The sequence below is a fragment of the Muscardinus avellanarius genome, assembly GCF_963383645.1.
Source record: "Muscardinus avellanarius genome assembly, chromosome: 2".
Lineage (NCBI taxonomy): Eukaryota > Metazoa > Chordata > Mammalia > Rodentia > Gliridae > Muscardinus > Muscardinus avellanarius.
Window position 1 is genome coordinate 119,354 of NC_137787.1, and position 20,675 is coordinate 140,028.

The window sequence follows — 20,675 nt, forward strand, 5'->3', positions numbered from 1 at the left end:
GTATCCTAGTAGTATTTTGGGTAGTGGTGTGGGTCCTGGTGGTGTTCTGGGTCATGGTGTGTATCCTAATGGTGTTCTAGGTCATGGTGTGAGTCCTGGTGGTATTCTAGGTTATGGTATGGATCCTGGTGGTATTCTAAGTCATGGTGTGGATCCTCATGGTGTCATGGATTGTGTTGTGAGTTCTGTTGGTATCCTGGGTTGTGGAGACCTGGTGGTGTCCTGGGTCATGGTGTGAGTCCTGGTCATGTTGGGAGCCTTGGGGGTGTCCTAGGTCATGGTTAAAGTCCTGGTGGTGTCTTGGGTAATGGTGTAAATTCTTTTCTTTGTGTGTGTGCGGTACTGGGGGTGGAACTCAGGGGCTTTTCTACCTCCGAGTATACTCCCAGACCTATTTCATACTTTATTTGGAAACAGGGTCTCACTAAGTTACTGAGAGCCTCACTAAGTAGCTGAGGCTGACTTCGAACCTGTGCGATCTTCCTGTCTCAGCCTCCCAAGCACTAGGATTACAAGCATGCATCACCATGCCTGGTTATGGTGTAAATTCTGATGGTGTCCTGTGTCATGGTGTGAGTCCTCACTGTGTTCTGGGTCATGGTGTAAGTCCTGGTCATGGTGGGAGCCTTGGGGGTATCCTAGATCATGGTTGAAGTCCTGGTGGTATCTTGAGTCATGGTGTAAATTCTGATGGTGTCCTGGGTCATGGTGTGAGTCCTGGCTGTGTCCTGGTCATGGTGGGAGTCTTGGGGGTATCCTAGGTCATGGTTGGAGTCCTGGTGGTATCCTGGGTTGTGGAGACCTGATGGTGTCCTGGGTCATGGTGTGAATCTGGTGCTATCCTGGGTTGTGGTGTGAGTCTGTGATGTTCTTAGTTGTGATATGAGTTCTGGTAGTTTCCTGGACTGTGGTGTGAGTACTGGCAATGTCCTGGGTTGTGTGTGAGTCCTGATGTTATTACGGGTTGTGGTGTGAGTCCTGGTGGTATCTTGGGTCATAGTGTGAGTCCTGGTGGTGGTGTAAGTCTAATGGTGTACTGGATAATATTGTGAGTCTTGGTGATGCCCAAGGTTGGGATGTGAGTCCTGGTGAGTTTTGTGTTGTGGTGTGAGTCCTTGCAGTGTCCTGGATAATGGTATGCATCTAGTGCTATTCTAGAGCTGGGTGTGGTGGCACGCACTTGTAATCCCAGCATTTAGGAGGGTGAGACAGGAGGATCATGGTTCGTGGACAGCCTCAGCTACTTAGTGAGGCCCTTTGCAACTCAGTGAGACCCTGTTTCTAAATAAAGAATAAAAAATAGGGCTGGGGTGTAGGTCCATCCCCAGTGCCACCAATTTAAAAACAATAGTGCTATTCTGGGATTTTCACACTTGTGGTTCTGTGAGGGCCATGACATGAGAAGAGTTGTTTTGTTTCCATCGTGTTATTGTCTATCTCCTGAGGTCATCTGTCATATGTTCTAGGTCCTCATTTATGCTGTGGTTGTCTTTTGTTAACATGTGAGCCCTGGTTGTGTTCCCGAGTCTTCTCCAACTTTCTTGGTCAAAGTAGAAAATAAATCTTCACGGAGAGTTTGGTCAATCTGATAATTATTTTTATGAGGGGTTATTTTAATCAATATAGCCCCAGGAATTTAGAAATGTCTTAATTAGTTGGAACTGAGTATCCGCATGGTTCTGGTCACCTGTTTCTTCTATAAACCTCCTCAATGACAATGTTCATCGCTTTCACATTTAGAAGGATGTCTCCAGGGCCATATCAGGACTATGTCCTGAAGATACCAGTTTAAATCACCTCCATAAAATGTCTATGGAGAGGAAAGCATTACACCTCCCAGGATGGAGTCTAGATGACCAGGCAAACTAATTTCCTCTTGGTTGACCTGCAAGGGAAACAAAGGAGAGGACATGTGGGCAGATGGGCCAGTTCTTGACCCCTCGGCACCATTCTCCTGCCACGTGCTGAGGGTTCTGGAATGTTCCCGCAGGTGGGCTCTGAACATTATTATAATGTTTTAACTCACCAACAGTCTGACTCAGCTTCGCCTCCTAAAGTTTCTGTTCTTGGGTTTTGGGTGTGTAAGTTTGGTGCTGGAGGGGGTGGAGCTCAGGGCTGGACACAACAGGCTTTGCAAATAGCTAAAAATGTGCATGATTCGTTTCCTGGTCCATCAGACAACTTCACTTAGAAGACGCCTTCAAGTTTCACCTTGTAGGGTTGCCCTAAGAATCATTTGGATATGACTTTCCACTAGAATGAGGACAAGAGGGATTTTATTCACCCTCTTACTTCCTTCAAACATCAACACTAATAAATAACCAGAGACAAGGGCTAGAGCTGTGCCCTGCACTGAAGCAGCAGTGTGGCTGGAGTCTCATGCAGCTCACAGGATCAGGTACCCAGCCTCTGGCCTCTGGACCGAGGCAGGCAAGGAGAGGAAAGTGGACAGGGAGCTCCTGGGGGAGCACCAGACGCTTCTCTAAGTCCCCCACCCCACCCCAGGCCAGCCTGCTCTCCCATGATAACACTGAGCTGAGGCTAAAGGAAGAGGAAGGAGATCACAGGTAGCAGCCCGGGGCACAGAGAGCCAGGTCTCAGGAATCTGTGGGGAGGAACACTGGCCTCTGTAGGAGAAATATCACATGGGCCTCTGTCCTACTAACTGGGTGGGGGGACAGCAAGTTGGTAAGAGGGCAAGTGCCTCTGGGACCCAGGCTGTGGCTGCCCGGCTCACCCTCTGCTCCTGCTCACATTCACAAGTGAGGAGCCCTGCACAGGCCCGACCCGGCCAGGGCAGACCCCCGCACCATCAGGAGGGCAGAGGGAAAGGCAGCAGGTTCCAGCAGGCATCCCCTCCTCTGGGACCTGGCACTTGGGACTTGGAATCCCCGTCCTGGTTCCATCTGCAGAACCCACCCAGGGGTCCTCTGTGCACCTAGGGCACCGGTTCCCACACCTCATCCACGCCCCCACTAGAAGCTGTGTGTACATCTGCAAGCTCTCAGACCCCGCTGAAGCCTTCCTCCCTTATCATCTGTCTTCAGTCTCGTGGATGCTTTGGATTCTATCACTATCATTTTATCCATGACATCAAATTCTCTCTGAAGTAAAATAAATGAACAAACAAATGTATGAACACATATATGTAAAGTATGTAGTCAAGAAGCTTGGGCATTTGTGTGAATAATTCCAATTCTGAATTTCCATCCTTTTTCCATTCTTAAAGACCCAGGACCACCCACTAGGTCAGACCTCCTTGATCATCTCTACCCGAGTGTCTTGAGGTGCCTTGGGGCCGAGGCTCCTGGTTTCCCCTCATCTCATCTGCTCTCAGACTGCCCCTTCACAGTGAGTCCTGCCACTGTAACTGAGACCGGCCCTCACTCCCACTGCTACACACCTGTTACAGACTTGAATTATTACATGTCACATGTCTGGAGTTGCTGAAATAGTTATAGCACAATTTTCATATTTTACACTTTTTAAAAAATGTACATACAACTCACAAGTCCAACCAACCCTTCCTGTATATTTCTACATTGAAAGTCTCCAGCGTTTAGACAAAAAGCATTGCACTGCTGGGTTCCAAGCTCCATCCCAGGATCCTGGAAACTTCTCAGACTCTCCAGCGGTGATGTGTCCACCAAAAAAAGCCCGTGCATGGAAGAGAACGCAGGATACTGGATGCTGAGGACACCTCCATGTTTCCTGTGGAGCTGGCCGCCCACATTCAGCATGGGGGGGTGGGGGGTACTGCTTCACAGCTTCACAGGCCACTCGGTGCACTGAGCAGTGGAGGAGCATCTGTCCCACAGAAGTGCGTGCTGACCCCTCGATTCAAAGTGAGATCTCTGAGGCCACTGGCACCCAGCTGCACAGTGTCTACCAGCCGAGCTGTACCCCCATGTGGTGGGGCCCACTCTGCTCAGTGGACCAGGCAATGTCACTGGAGTCCAGGGAGGGCAGGAACCTGAAGCTCCCTGCAGGAACCAGCGGGAGTCAGCGGAGGTTGTGCTGCCCCCAGCCCAGAGCACGCTGTGTGTGGGGGCCCTGGGCTCCCCTTCTCCCGCCAAATGCCTCTTCTTGGGAGGAAAACATCCAGAGACTCTCCAAAGGGCTAGAGCAGCCCTCCCAGCCTCTCAGATGGGATCCTTTTATAGTCCCAGATGTGGGTTTTCATTTTCCATTACCCTTCCTTATGCTTGAGAGTCCAAGACTTTGCTAAATGTCAAGTTCTAAGAGGTCTTCCATTCGTCTGCCTGCAGGAAAAAAAAAAAAAAAAAGGTGACTGTGCAGTCATGGGCAAGTCAGTGTCCTTTCTACAAACAACTAATAACCAGGGAAAACTGGCCTTAAGGACAGGGCAAAGCGGGGGAGATTACCGCGGGTGCCTGAGGCAGAAGCCCCAGGTCAATCTCGGGGCTTGGGGTCAAGGCCCTCAGGCGGCGGGAGGCCGCCCATCTAGCTTGTCATGGGCTTGGAGGGAGAGTCTGTGTGCCAGGGAGAGGGGGACAGCAAGCTTTTCCCAGGACAAAGCTTCTCCTCAGCGACTCAGGGCTCCCAGGGCCTTGGTGACTACTAGTTATGTGAACTGAAGTGTTGAGGGTCATGACAGGCATTGTCCAGGCCTCAGTCTCCAGCTGGCAGAGGGAAGGGTGGGGAGCTCAGCGTCCCCACATCCCCCAGAGGCTGATTCCAAGGCTGACCTCTTGCAAGCAGCAAGGCTGGAAGCCGCTGTTGACCTTACCTCCATGCTCCTGTTTTGTACAAGCAAGGTGTGATCTGAGGTGAGCCCCAAGGGAGGACGGCCCTGGCAGTGTCCAGAAAGCAGGTGGTGACCCACCCCGGGGAGGAGGGAAGCGGAGAAGCATCCTGAGGACAGAGCCCAGTGTGGCGCAGGCTTTCCTGTTCGAAATGACTGTGAGGCCGGACTCCATGATGGCTGCTGGAAAGGCAACAGGGATGGGGGAGGTGGGGGCTCCAGCTCCCAGAGTGGAATCTCTTCTGGCTCTGAGTGACAGCAGCATCCACCTCCCAGCTGCAGACTGCGTGCCTCATGGGCACCGGCCTAAGTCCTGCAGTCCCAGAGCAGGACCTGCCGACTATAGCCGTTCGGTGCGATAGTCAAAGGGAATTGGCAGCCTATCATAAGTGAAAAAATAAAATCATAAGTGAAAATAATCATAAGTGAAAATAATATCATAAGTGAAAAAAGGTGTATGGATATATGTGATTGCCACTGTTAGCCTCAGACCCTGGAGAGTGCAGTCAGGACCTTTGCCTGCTCAGTCCCCGTTTCTGTTGGAGAGGTCTGGTGTGTGCCTCTTTCTATAAAGGGGATCTGGTTATGTGCAGAAGGAGTTGTGATAAGGAAGTGGTGTCCTTCACCTGAGATACATCTGTAATACCAGGATAGCCATGGGTCTGCCTCCTGTCCAGCCTCAATTGGACATACAAAACAGGAGCCATTAGAGTCACCTGATCCGGCTCAACCGCAGGTGTGGGCCATGCAGCATTCCCTCCCAGACTGAAGGCCAGCTCCTGCTGCTGCCTGCTGACCACTGTGACCACTGTGACCACAGCTCCTGCCCCCCACCCCTCCAGGGTGCCCCAGGCCCTCTGCTGCAGCAGCAAGCTGACACACTGGTGCTCTGTGGGGATGTGGGGAATGTTCTTTCTCTATGTAGGCACCCTGGGTGGTGTGCAACAACACCGGCAGAACTGGACGACTGGCTGGGAGCTACCCTGCCAGAAGGGGCAAGGACTGGTGTGTGATGATCATGACTTGGGGTCACACACACACACACACACATGGGTATCTGTCTCTCTGTATCACCATATCTATCTAATACGTGAGCTAGGCTAAACACATCCTCATGTTAAAAGGGAGGCGTATAGTTTGGATTTAATGTACCCGTCATTTCAAACATGTTGGAAGAGACCTGTGCAATATGTATCCTTGTGATATAAAACATGAATACATGATGCATGATTGATGCTTAACCTGTGTGTATATAAAGATGTGAAAGAAAAGGTTTCCAGGAATGTCGTATTTTCTAGAACAATCAAGTGTTGCTATCAGCCATGAAAAATCTACTTTTAAAAGAAAGCAAGCAGGCTTTCTGGAAATGTCCACACTCGTGGTGAGGACAGCAGGCTTTGGCAGTCCCCTTTCCTGTGGGCAGCCTCAGGCCTCTCTGAAGGCCAGGTGGGCAGTGACTCGATGCTCTTACTCACTTCTGGTTGGAGATACCCAGAGCATCAGATAGAATGTTTGCTCAAGTTTTGGATAATAATACTGTTTTAAAGTCTTTTTTAATGAAAATTTTTAATTTAAATTTTTAAATTTTTAATGAAAATACGTAAGAATGTTTAAATGCTAGTTCTAATAGCTTCTTTTGAATATTTTTTCCTATAGTTAATTGCAATAGAAAAAAATTAAAAGAGCTGGGCGTGGTGGCACACGCTTGTAATCCCAGCACTTGGGAGGCTGAGACAGGAGGATCACACAGGTTTGAAGCCAGCCTCGCCTGGTTTAAGAGACCCTGTTTCCAAATAAAATATGAAATGGCTCTGGGAGTGTAGCCCGGAGGTAGAAGTTCCCTGGGTTCCATCCCCAGTACCACAAAAAAAAAAAAGAAGAAGAAAAAATTAAAAGCAACTTCTAAGCAAGAGAATGCAAAATCAAGCCTCCTTGATGCAACCTTCTCAAGGGCCATGCAAGCTTTCAGAACACTCACTGGCCCGAGTCCATGTGAATAATAGGAGCACAGTTAACCTGAAAAGAGGAGAGAGTTTCTAGATGAGATAAGTAAGTGTTTAATGGGCACTCAGCCTACATAATGCCTTCACTTGCTGTTCCTCAAAAGTAGAATGAGCATACTGAGATGTATATTTTATTCACTTATTAAAGTTTTGCATTGTGTGGCAAAGTTTATGTTCCTTATAAACAATGTAAAAATTAAGTCTTTCCACCATTTCACAGAAATCTAAGCTTGTTGACTAGACACATTTTCCTTATAAGTGAAATAAGGTGAATACATAAATACTTAATAGGGATTTTTTTGCAAATATATACTTTAGTTTTTTGAAATACATTTCTTGAGGTTTAAGACATTGACTTAAAACTAAATAAATTTGTACCAAAACAAAAAATGAAATACATGATCCTCTTTTAGAGTGAAGTATTTATACTTGAATGTAAAGAGCCATGTTTCTGAAACCTCCAGCATATGGGTATCTTATAACATGCAGCCATAAATAGCTCATAACCCAGATAAAATTTACCCTTGACGCTTCTTCTACATTTAAGTATCTGCTGGAAATTCTCATTTCCCCAATTTAATTGAAGATTTTTATGATTCATGGTTAACCTAGAGTTATATAAATTATATAGGATATTTCAATCTTAAAAAATAATATTAAAATTTAAAAAAAACCTATAAGTAGAAGTCACACAGATCTTAAGGGATCTAAGGCACCTCTGCTTCAAGGTCATCTTCAAGGATGGGTGGGAGCCGCAGGGCAGAGGAGTGGGGAGGTGTGGACAGGCCAGGGTGGGCATGAGTGGCCATGGGTGTTCTTGGGGGAAGGAATCAGGACTCTGGAGAGGGAGGCGCCTTGGGCCAGGTGTCCCAGCAAACCTGCACTGGAGGGAACAGTGTGAAGAGAGAGGCTGGCGGAGGGTTAGGGTTAGAAGTTTGCCTGGGATGGTCCACTGGGGGAGCTCCCACAGAGGACCCACAGCCATTAATGGGGCCCTAGGCAGGCCCCAGGCCCCACAGAAGGGAGCCCAAGACCCAGGCCCAGCGTCCCTGGATCGCCAGCCCCACCCAACCCGATAGTGGCCCCATGGGGCTCCTGCTTACAGAGAAGGAACAGTCCTTCTGTCCTCTTTCCCTGTCTTTTGCTCAATATTGTGGCTGTGGGACCCATGGTGTGCCTGCCCCTCTGCTGCCACATTTCACTGCCTGTAAGATGATAGCTTTCTCCTGCTGTTGCTGAGGCCCCAGGACCCTGTGGTCATGGCAGGCAGGTCACACTGGGCCACACTGCAGGAGGTGGTGAGGCCTCCCTGACCAGGCATGAGGTGTGAGGTTAGGCACGTGACCAGGGACAAGGGGTCCTCGCCAACCACAGAAAGCCTCACTCTCTAATGTGAGCGGCTTTCCAGAAACTTCAGCTTGCGAATTTTTGGACAGGAATGTCTATGAATGTCTTCCACCCAGGGCCGGCGTGGGCTGACGCAGACAGGAGCTCACCAGCATTGTGTGACTGCAGCTGTAGGCAGGGAACCACCTGGCACTGTGTGCAGGGTCACAGACAACAAGAGAGGCAGCAGAGGCACGGTGCTCAGCCTGCCCCGGGGCGCTCTCATTCTGACCTCACCCCGCAGCACAGCCCTGGCCTTAGAGACTGCCCCATCCTGTGACACCAACAAGCAATGCTGCTCTAAAGACCTCGGTGTCAGTGGCCACCGGCGTGACAGGAAGCTGGCGGTGCATGTCCCTTCTCAGGAGCTCCACCCGCCATCCACATGCCCCTGGTTCCTTCACCCAGGCATGGCGATGTGGAGGTGCAGCCTAGTATATGGTGGAGGACGGAGCGTGGAGCCCCAGGAAGCTCTGTGACCCCACCAGCCTCTAAACCAAACACAGATGCTGAACTCCGGGAGAAAGTATGGGAACCCATAACAAAGCCAAAGCGCGCCAAGGTTTCCAGGGCACACACTGGCGCCTGTAGAGCACACACCGTAACAGTGGCCCCAGAGGCAAGCATAAGTAAATGATGAGTAAAAATGGCAGCAAAGGGCCATGAGACCTGGCTTCTCAGGATGAATGTGGAGAAGCCACATCTGAGCCTGGATTCTTACTTCAAAACACGGCGTCCTCCAGACCCCCCCTACGACAGGGTCCCCTTCGTGTACAGTGGTGTTCTGTGGACTGTGTGCATACAGACCCCACCGTCAGCAGTGCTGGCGCTACAGTTAGCTCATGCTTTTACAGCAGTGTGTGGGAGTCAGCTTGGTGGTGACACACAGAAGTGTCCAGGAGGTGTGACGTGGGTGGTCCCGACCTTCTCTTGTTGGGTGATCGCTCAGCTAGCCTGGGAGCTGTCAGAAAGATTTGAGGTTGCTGGTTGCCAACCTGAAGGAACTAGAAAAGCCCTAAAAGACAGGTATCTTTTCTACACAGCCTTATTTCTGCAGGAAGGCCACCATTCCCTGCATGATGATTGCCCTGTGTTCAGATCTACAAAGAAGACCGCTTTTTGTCTGCTCTGAGTCTGTGGTGGCCAGGGCCAGGACACGGGGCTGAGGGGTTGATTCTGGTGCCCATGCCTGCGGTGGGCCACCTCTTGAGGAGATGGACACACTGGAGCTGGCCCGCCATAAGCCGGTCTGCTGTTGCTTTCTTGAGGCCACATTAGCATCTGTGTGCCAAGCAAAGGGATTTGCTAATTTTTCTACAAATCCTGAATAAAATGGAGAAGATTGATCTCGTGTGGCAGTTCTTCTCTCATCGACCTCTGCTCTCTCTCACCAATACACGAACCTCGACTCTTGCTAGGGCTGGACCCCGGCAATAATGATCTGTGAAGTTTGGCTCTGTTCTGTCCCGGCGTTTGGGAAATGCCAATTCTCTGACAGGTGGGCAGGCGCTGAGATCCCCAATGGGTTTCATAGTTAATTGGAAACACCTCTAGCAATCCTAGGCCTTCTTTAGCAACATGCCCCACATTTTGCAAAACTATTTTTTTTAAATGACTGGCCTGCAATTTGGCTAGGATGAACCAGGATGTCTGCACCCTTCTGCTTCCTGGTCACACATATGCCAGGCCAGCTGGTTCCTTGGCTACGGCCATTCAGATCTTTATTCTCTCAGAAAATCCTTAGGCCTCAAGACAGGAGTTTCAGACCTAGTTATCAGGCACAGCACACTCAAAGGTTTTCATTTCCTCCCAAGCTAACCCTCTATGTGACCTTCCTTATCAAATTACCCCAAATCCCCCTCTGCCCATTCTCCCAATTGGCACCACATTTAATCTGTGCTGCATGCTTAGCTGCCTGGTGAAATGCCTCAGGTTACAAAGCAGGCCTTAGATACTCAGGTGTCTTGTGCTTCTCTTTTACCAGTGCAGCTTCTAACACAAAGTTGGCACTCAAGAGTGAGCCATTCCAATGGCTAAGTGCAAGAATTCACACAACTCTTTTATTAGACAAAGCCTGACAGGACGGTATTTCATCCCCTAGATTTGAGTTCTGAGCCGAAGCTCCAAGCACCTGTTAATCAGGTAAGATTTTTCATGCTGTAGAGTCAGATTTCAGCAGGGTAGATGTGGCTCTAGCCTCAACCCAGGAAGGTGGAGATCAGAGCCACCTGCAGGCACCCGACAGGTTATATCAGAGGAGCACCCTTCATCTGACCTTGAGATCTTCCAAGGCAGCCAGGAAGGGCAAGGCCAGCTTGAAAGAGCAGTGTGGAGGGGCAAGAGAGCCGAGGCTTTGATTTATTTAAGAGCTCGGCAGCTCAAGGACTTTGAACTTACCAGCCGATTTACCAAAAACTGCGAGGAAGGAAGGAGGCAGGAAGACGCGTTTGATGTCAGTGGAATCCCCACAGGGGAGGAAACCGAGGAGCATGCACACATCTTTCTGTATTTGCAGGCAAGGCCAGTCAATCTAAGTCCACAGGGGGAACATTTTTGAGGGGAAAAGTTTATTAAAAGTCAAAGGCACTAATGTGCACCCTGTGGTGTCTAACACACCCCAGCTCTAATACTTTTCTGAACTTAGAAAAAAAAAGACATGCTACAAAATATGCAAATGGCTTTGATTTTCTTACATATTTCTGTTTTTTTCTCCTCTATATAATAATCAGGGGAGAGACAGATGGATGACACAGATATAAATATGAAAGATAGCAAAATATATGAATGAGAAAAATTAAAAGATAACATGCAAATTATGAGAAAGATATTAAGAGATATGAAAAATAGACCTGAAAACAAAAAAAGTTAAGTAGAATTGGGAAAGAAGGAGAGGTTGGCGTTTTATTCTAGATGGAGCGGCAAGGAAAATGATTTTCTGATTCTTGGGGCTTAATTTCAGAACCATGCACATGATGCTAACTTCAGATGCTGAGGCCCCCACTGTGGTTTTACCACCTGAGACTCACAAAATAACAGTTTTTCACACATATCGGTGTTATGCTTCATATTGCTTTTTATTATGAACTCCGACTACCTTATGTTATGGTTTGCACCGTTAGGGTTTGGGGGAACTGTCTCCGGGGACCTCGGTTAGGCTCCAAGGATTATTCCCGTGACCACGGGTTCTTGTCCAGACTTAGGACAGATGTACACTAGTCCAGACTCTTGCTGAAGATTTCAATGAGTTTATTAGTACAAAGATAGAAATAAAGAATACAGGTACAGCCCTATACTATTACAGAATAACATAAGGGGATGACCCGAAATGAAGTCACTGAAATACAAAATACACAACAGTTTTTATAGACATAAAGTCCTCCATCTTGTTCTACTACGTAATCCTATGACATAGTTCTAAGTCCGCCCCTTCATTTCCCACCTAACTGTTGGTCTACGCCCACGTTTCTTTGTTTAAACCAGAATGATTCACAAGGTCAAGGGCCAGGGAATATCTGCTCTCCTTTCACGAAGGTCAATCCCCTCCTCCCATCCTCTTGGGGACTCCTTAGCTAGATATCATTTATTATGCAAACCTGTCTAATAGCTACCTGAGCTCTGGCAGTAACGAAGCCCTGACCGCCCTTCTCCTTCACAGATTTGACCTCCACGAACCAATTTTTGACAAATATATTGATAACCAAGACTTCTTTTTTGCATCTTTCTAGGCTATTTGCTAATATTGGTACACCTTGCACAGAAAGAGCATTGACACCAACCCCTCTCCTGGCTGGCCTCTCCTGGTGTTCAGCTCAGCCGGGAGCTTGGGCTCGCCTCTGAGAACTGGCAAAATGGAGTCAATGTGTCAGGGCCTGCCCCACGCCACCTGGCGCCTATGGCCTGGGCTACATTTCCATCTCCACATTCCCACCCAACTGTGGGGCCCCAAACTGGCCCAGTAAGAAGAGTCATAGGCCCTGAGAACCCGAGCCCACAGGATAATGGAGTGCCCTGGGCCACAGCCACCATCAGCTTCCACCAGTAGGGTTTCTGGCCCTTTGGAGAGATACAGGGTCCAGGTACAATCACCAGGAGTATTCTCTGGGCACCTAGTACAGGAACCCAGAACATAGGCACTGCAGGGTCTGCAAAGCAGGGACACTGGGAGTGAGGGTCGTGGGCCTACAAGTTCCTACTGGTCAAACACCCCCACAGGGTTCAGCACCTCCCCTGACCTGCTGTCCCTTGCCCAGCTGGCCAGATCCCTACCTCCACACAGCATGGGGCTCCTGCACAAAGGGTGGAGGGAGGTGGCAGCCCAGAGTACAGTCCTCTGATGGCAGGTGCTAGAGGGCCTCCAGTGTATCACCCTCAGGGATAGCGGGTAAGCCTCTGAGCCGGGAGCACAGGGGCTGTTGGACTCGGACACTCGTGGCTCTGAGTCCCGGGACCTTCAGCACGCACTCACAGCCCTAACCTCTCAGCTTCCCAAGTTTTCTTCCCTCAAGGACTCTGGCTCCATCAAACAAAAGGCCCCAGGCAGCGACCAGAGCAGGCCAATGGCTCTGCACCAGGCCTGAAGTTTCCAGCACAAGCCGGAGCAGCCGTCCCACCTTGGGTACCTCTTGTTTCCAGGATGCGTAGCTTTAAATTCTCCTCAAAACACAGAATTCATGTGAAAGAATCCATAGAAAAGGATAGCCACAGAGCAGGCTGCTGGGCCTGCATGGGGAGGACTGGCCCGTCCCCACCTGAGCTGAGCCTGGTTCCACAAAGCACTTAGGCTCGCATGCCTTTCTCTATCTACTTACTGAAGCAAACATTATTCAGCAGTTAGAATAAAAGAATAATTTTTTTCTAAAATAATCAAAGGTTCTTCCCATGAGGAATACTGAGTCCTAAGGATGCAGCTTATGTCAGCGTGAAGCCAGGTTTGTGGCCGCTGTGAGTGTCCACTCTAACACGGCCCGCTAGCCGGGCATGGTGGCGCACGCTTGTAATCCCCATGCTGGGAAGGCAGAGACAGAAGGATCACGCTGGTTCGAAGCCAGCCTTGCTGGCAAAGAGACCCTGTTTAAAAAAAATTATAGTGGGCTGCGGGAGCGGCTGGGCTCGCAGCGCTCGGGTGGTGGTGGGGGGGGTTCCCCGCGCCCTGCCGAGCCCGACCTGCCGTGCCCCTGAGCGCTCCGGAGAGCAGGCCGCGGCCATGGGCATGCTGGGCAAGGCGCTGGAGGCTCTGCGGAAACCTCCCCATGGCCCCAGAGCTGCCCCTAAAGCAAGACTAGAGGAAAATCAGGCAGCAGCCCCTTCCCCTCCTATCCCAGCCTGGCCCAGATCACCCAGTTCCGAATGATGGTGTCCCTGGGACAGTTAGCCAAAGGAGCCAGCCTGGACGATCTCATCAACAGCTGCGTTCAGTCTTTTGATGCGGATGGGAACCTGTGTCGCAGCCACCAACTGTTACAAGTCCTGCTGACCATGCACCGGATCATCATCTCCTCTGCGGAACTGCTCCAAAAAGTTACGACCCTCTACAAGGATGCCTTGGCGAAGAATTCACCAGGGCTGTCCTGAAGATCTGCTGCTTTGTCAGGTACTGGATACAGAGTTCCGGATCATGTTTAAAATGGACGCCAACTTGACGAGCACAATGGAAGAGTTTCAGGACCTGGTGAAAGCCAACGGGGAGGAGCTGCACTGCCGCCTGATCGACACGACCCAAATCAATGCCCGTGACTGGTCCAGGAAACTTACTCAGAGGATAAAATCAAATACCAGCAAGAAACGGAAAGTCTCCCTGCTCTTTGACCACCTGAAACCTGAAGAACTATCTGAGCACCTCACCTACCTTGAGTTCAAGTCCTTTCGCAGGATATCATTCTCTGATTATCAAAATTACCTTGTAAATAGCTGTGTGAAGGAGAGCCCCACCATGGAGCGATCCATTGCCCTGTGCAATGGCATCTCCCAGTGGGTACAACTGATGGTTCTCAGCTTCCCCACCCCACAGCTCCGGGCAGAAGTCTTCATCAAGTCCATCCACGTGGCTCAGAAGCTCCACCAGCTACAGAACTTCAATACATTGATGGCTGTGATCGGTGGGCTGTGTCATAGCTCAATCTCCAGGCTCAAGGAGACAAGTTCTCATGTCCCGCATGAGAGCAATAAGGTTCTGGGTGAGATGACTGACCTGCTGTCCTCCTGCAGAAACCACGACAACTATCGGCGAGCCTACGGAGAGTGCACCCACTTCAAGATCCCTATACTGGGGGTGCACCTCAAGGATCTCATTTCCCTGTATGAAGCTATGCCCAACTACCTGGAGGATGGGAAGGTGAATGTCCACAAGCTGCTGGCGCTCTACAATCATATCAATGAACTGGTCCAGCTGCAGGAGGTGGCCCCACCACTGGAGGCCAACAAGGACTTGGTGCACCTCTTGACGTTGTCTCTGGATCTCTATTACACTGAAGATGAAATCTATGAGCTCTCCTATGCCCGAGAACCAAGAAACCACAGAGCCCCACCACCTACACCTTCAAAGCCACCTGTAGTAGTGGACTGGGCCTCAGGAGTATCTCCCAAGCCTGACCCAAAGACCATCAGCAAACACGTCCAGAGGATGGTAGACTCTGTCTTCAAGAATTACGATCATGACCAGGATGGATATATTTCTCAAGAAGAATTTGAAAAGATTGCTGCCATTTTTCCATTTTCCTTCTGTGTGATGGACAAAGACAGGGAGGGCCTCATCAACAGGACGAAATCACGGTCTACTTCATGAGGGCCAGCTCCATTTACTCCAAGTTGGGCCTGGGCTTTCCTCACAACTTCCAGGAGACCACCTACCTGAAACCCACTTTCGGCGACAATTGTGCTGGATTTCTCTGGGGAGTGATCAAACAAGGATATCGATGTAAAGCACCTAACGGGGAGACAATGGAGCACGGTGAGGAGAGTAAGGACCGGACCATCATGTTGATGGGAGTGTCCTCACAGAAGATTTCTGTTCGGCTCAAGAGAACTGTTGCCCACAAAAGCACCCAGACTGAACCACTCCCGTGGACTGGCAGCGAGGCCCTGTCTGGCCACGCCGTGCTGTCCTCCCCAAGGAAGATGGCCCAGGATGCCCTTTACGTGCCTCCCAGTCGCACATCTCCATGCCCCAGCCCAGTCTTGGTCAGAAAGCGGGCTTTTGTCAAGTGGGAGAATAAAGAATCCCTTATAAAATCAAAAGAAGAGCTCCGGCACCTCAGACTCCCGACCTACCAAGAGCTGGAACAGGAAATAAATACCCTGAGAGCGGATAATGATGCCCTGAAGATTCAACTGAAATATGCACAGAAGAAAATAGAATCCCTCCAGCTTGAAAAAACTAATCATGTCTTAGCCCAAATGGAGCAGGGTGACTGTTCTTAGCCCAAAAACCTCAAGGGCGATCTGTAGATGAGTACACTGGAGATCTCAGTTCCTACAATGATTGACGCAAAGACCTGGGAACCTGAGATTAACTATCTTTAAAAGGGTACTTTAGAAAAGGAAAGCCAGTTACCATTTTCGTTACTTTTAAGATTCCCAATGTGCAGCACTGTTTGCTCTTTCAGTCAGCTGACTCGGGGAGGAAAGCTGAAGAATGCAAAACTTTTGGCATTCATACTAAATCTTTCCCTTTCTGGGCCTAATACCAAAGTGTGCTAAACTATGGCTCTTGTCTCCTGACAAGGTAGCATCTCAGGTGCTTTGCTCAACTGACTCACCCTTAGAACCAAGATCTCTGGAAAAGGGACTTGCTTCCTTCCCTGGGTTTTCTGCAAACTTGGGGATTTAGTGTGTTCCACCCAATTTTTGCTTATCATGAAAAAATACCCATATTCCAAAACAGATTGGCTCCTGTGTTGCCGCATTCTGTGTAGATGTGGTTTCTACTTTGCTACCTCAGATCTAATCAGCCTTCACCCCCACTGCACTCCTACACACACAGGCACGCCACACACACACACACACACACACACACACACACACACACACACGTGCCACACATAACTACTTAAAAGTAAATTTCTAGAGATGCAGCCATGGCTTTTTAGGACCTTTTAAACAACATGACATTACCCAATTGCAGGCCAACTCATAGTTCTAGTCTTAAAATCCTCATAGGAAATCAAGTTCATACCCTGGAAACATTGCTGTTACCATTTCATACATGACTGCCTACTTAGCTAAAATAAACATAACGCAAACATGTTTATCTTCAGATATTCTACAGTGGACAGGATTAGGAATTTATGGCTTTTTTAAAAGAAAGTCTGGGAAATATGTTTAAGTCTTCATGTTCCATCCTTTTCTTTTAGTATACTATTTTTAAAGTTCTCTTTTGAAATCGTGCTTAAACTGTCTTCACTATTAATACTATCTAGAAATAAGCTAGTTGGATTAGTAGCTTAAATAATAGCTGAGAGCATGTACATATGTATATAGAATGTAGATAAACAGACATGCATGTGGTGTGGAATTTTCTCCATCATATAATGTGGAAATGAATTAAACAACTTTTCATCACTTACTCACAAATACAGTTCAGTGTGTTACAAGAGGGAAAAAACTTAAAATGTAAATTGTACTGTTAGAACTAACAGTTCAGCGAGTGTTCTATTATGAAGGTTAATGATAAATTGGCTAATTTGGTTGCTTGAGCAAATATTCATAAACTTATCAGCCTCCTTTTAGTTCTCCAAAAAAAAATTCATGATTATTTTCTTTTGGGGGAACTTAGCTCCCATGCTTGGAAAACCAGGTACCAAACTGACCTGTAATTCACACACAAGTTAACCAACTGCCAAAAATTTAATCCTAACAAATAAAGGGCCCAAATCTAAAGCCAACAGCACCAAACCTTCCCAAGAACACCGTGCTGCCTACTGAGAGATACAGACCACTTAAGTGATCTGATGAAAGTACCTCCATACTGAGTCTCAGTGACAGAACTAACTTCCGGTTAGTGTTTGCTACATTTTAGACAATCACTTCAGCACCGCATAGTAGCACACACCTGTAATCCAAATACTTGGGAGACGGAGACAGGAGGACTGCAGGTTCCAGGCCAACCTCAGCAACTTAGTATGACTTTGTTTCAAAATAAAAAATAAAATGGGTTGGGGTTAGCTCATTGGTAAAGTGCCCCTAGTTTTTAATCCCCAGTACCAAAAATAAATAAGTAAATTACTTTACACACAAATTAACTTTTTTTCTAAATTTAAACTCAGAGGTCCTCAAAGCAGAACTGCTTAGGTCCACCACCTGGTATATGCACTTACAGTAGCACTTTTTTATAGGGAGAAAAATATGAGTTTATGATAAACTTTAAAATCTGTTTTCTTCACTATTTGCCTCTGATAAAGACCAAAAAGGTTATATAACCCAACTTTTAAGAAGTCACTGAAATTTTTTCATTCTTCTTACTCTCCCTCCTAAATTAATTTTCATATAAGTAATCTGCAATATAGAGTAATTCAAAAAGTTAGTGCCCTTAATCATCAAGGCTAGACGTGTCCAGCACTGCAGAATTGGCCAGTGGAGTTTCATCACAGGTTTTCATGCAGCCAGGGCCAACGAAGTGAACAGGTGCCTGGGGGAGACTCGAGTCAGCTACCAAGGAAATCAGACAGATCACGCATCAGAAACTCATGGCAAAACTGATGGATGACAGGTAGGTGCAGGGATCTAAAATAGGTAGATGATAAATAGGTAGATAGATAGAGATAGAGATAGAGATAGATGGTAGGTAGATAGATGATAGGTAATATAGATGGAAGGTAGATTAGATAGAAGATAGCTAGATATGATAGATATAGATGGATGACAGATGTATAATAGAGATAGATGACAGACATGAGAGCTGATACAGATAATAGATACAAATAGAGATGGATGATATAAATCATACATACATGCATACATACATGTACACACATGGATATCTACAGATAGTAGGTAGGCCTGTAAGTGGGTGAGTCGATATGTGATACATGGTTTCTCTGAATCCCTCTCTTCCTTTTGCTCTGTTTAGTCCTCAAATTTCATCATTCTCTTTTCCTCATTTGCCTTCCTTTGGCCTTTTGAGAGTCATTTTTGTCTCTGAGATCAAACAAATATTTCAAATTGGCATTATCAAATAAGATGCAAACCTTCTCCATTTAGCTGGAGAACAATAAAATCAGGCTAGGTGTGGTGATGCGCACCTGTAATCCCAGCATTTGGGAGGCCGAGACAGGAGGATCGCATGATCAAGGCTACCCTTAGTGAGACTCTCAGCAACCTAGCAAGACCCTGTTTCAAGACATAAAATAAAATAATAAAACAAAATGGCCTGGGGAGGTAGTTCAGAGGTAGACTATCCCTCTGTTCAATCCCTAGTACCAAAAAAAATGAGAAAAAAACAATGTGTTTTCAGGTCTTGGAGGTGTGTGGGAGGGCTCACCTGGAGGGATCCTCGGGGGAGTCCGAAGCTGTAGGCAGTGAAGCTGTGTCAGGACCAGATGGCGCTTGTCTCTGATCCCTGCTGGAGGATCCCAGGCCACTCCCTGGAGCCCTGGCCAAGCAGAGGGTGCCAGAAGTGGGCCTGAACAGAGGACTGGAACTGGGGAACTGGGTGCAGCTTTCCTTAGACAATCTCCTGATAAGTTCCTGCATGCTATAATCTTTGAGTGTTGAATAACCCTTGTGGCATTGTAGAAAGACACAAACTGTGTGTGATGTGAATCGTTGGTCTCAGGACCTTGGGGCCCTGTTGCTCACCAGATGCCAGAGAGGACAATGCATACATCCTCAGGAACATGGGAGGAGGCCAGTGTCTCAGAGCACATTCCTGATAGACCCAAGATGAGACCAGGGCGTGTACCAGTGGAGGTGCTGCCTGCTCCAGGAAGAAAGGAGACCTGTCCCAGAGAACAGGGAGAGAGGGCATGGTGCATACGTGGCTGTGGCAAATGAGTGTGTGTGCATGCGAGTGCTCGGACAGCCTGCTCTGCACAAAGAGCAGCCTAAAAGCCACGGCTCCCCCACAGCAGGAGCATGGTTAGAGCCCAGACATGTGGCAGGTGTCCTCCGCTCACCTCTGCCCAGCTCTGCCCTCCTCCATTTTATCTGACCACAGACTGAGCTGGGAGCAGAGGTGGGCACAGAGGCCATGGAGAGCCACACGGGGACAGTCAGGCTGCTGGCAGGGAGGGCTGGGTCCTCATGTCAGGAAGAGTTCCTTTAGGATACTGTGGGTGCAAGGAGCTTGGGACAACCTAAGGAAAGGAGCTGTGTGAGCCCATGGGACACGGCCAGGGCACACCCAGGGAGGGACAGCCCGAGCTCACCATCTCCCAAGTCTGGAAGCTGGATACCAGGAGCCAGGGGCAGCCCATCTCAGGCATATGGGGACAATGGAGTGGGGGGGGGGTCCCCTCAGGCCTCTCTCTAGCCCCAGACAGTCGCTCCTGGTGCTCTTTGGTTTGTTGAAGCAACACTTTGGTCCCTGCCTTGATATTCATATGGCCACCTCCCTCTGGTGTGTCTCTGTGTCTAAACATACACTTTTATAAACTCTCTTTAACTTAATTGATCCTTTAAAGAACAAATCTCCAAATAAAGTCACACTCTAAGGTACTAAGGGTTAGAAATTCAACACATGAATTTGGGGGACATGATTCAAGCTGTAAGATGGGTCATGTAGGAAGCCTTGGGGAGGGCCCCGGCTGAGGTTGACCAGTTGTCTAGGAGTACACCACAGTTAACATTGCTGCAGACCATGGAGCAACAGCAAGAGGAAACATGCAGACACACACTGCATGACCTGCCAGGCTCAGAGACTACCTGAACCTCCCTGACCACCACCCAAATTATCCAGCATTCCCACTGCCTTGTCTCAAACATCTGCCCTCTCCCAGGTGCCCTCCCTGAACACCACCACAACGTGGGAATGTAGTCCTGAAACACACGCCTCTTCCTGCATCTCCCAGGACTCTCGCTCCCTTGTTATTCCACAGTCAAACTAAAACTTCAACACAGTTGTCTTGTCTTTATCTGTTTTTATGGCTGCCCCTCTTTGCCCTGCTCCTGGAAGGTGACAGTGTATGCCCTGTCACCCTTTGGATGGAAATGTCACCAGGGAACTCACTTCCGGGTTGCCTTGTGACCTTAGCGCTCTCTGACGCTCACACACATGAGTTTGTGACTTACTTTCATTTTCTCATTGTCATAGAGGACGTAATTTCCTACAGCCTACGTAGGAGCAAACGCAGATTTAATACAGAAATTTTAATTTTAATTTTAATACATCCCAGTTACCAGTGTTTCCTCATGGGCGGCACTTTTGGAGTTTTGTTCAAGAAATCTCTACCTCCCAAGAATGTAGTTCTAATTTCTTATATTACCTTACAGAAAGGAATTATTCTATTTTGAACATTTAAGTTTAAACATTTTTAACATTTAAAACACAATTATTACATGTTTGATGAAATAAAGTTTAAATTTTTTCC

At 48.2% G+C, this 20,675-nt stretch overlaps 1 protein-coding gene across 1 annotated transcript; it reads left to right on the plus strand.

Annotated features, from left to right (window-relative positions):
* Window positions 1–13,357: 13,357 nt before the first annotated feature.
* Window positions 13,358–15,570, plus strand: LOC308259139 (RAS guanyl-releasing protein 1-like; the record flags this gene model as incomplete). Its single annotated transcript, XM_080689931.1, is given in 5 exon segments — window positions 13,358–13,436; window positions 13,439–13,717; window positions 13,720–13,749; window positions 13,752–14,903; window positions 14,906–15,570. Coding segments are annotated over 5 exon segments (2,205 nt in total).
* Window positions 15,571–20,675: the final 5,105 nt, after the last annotated feature.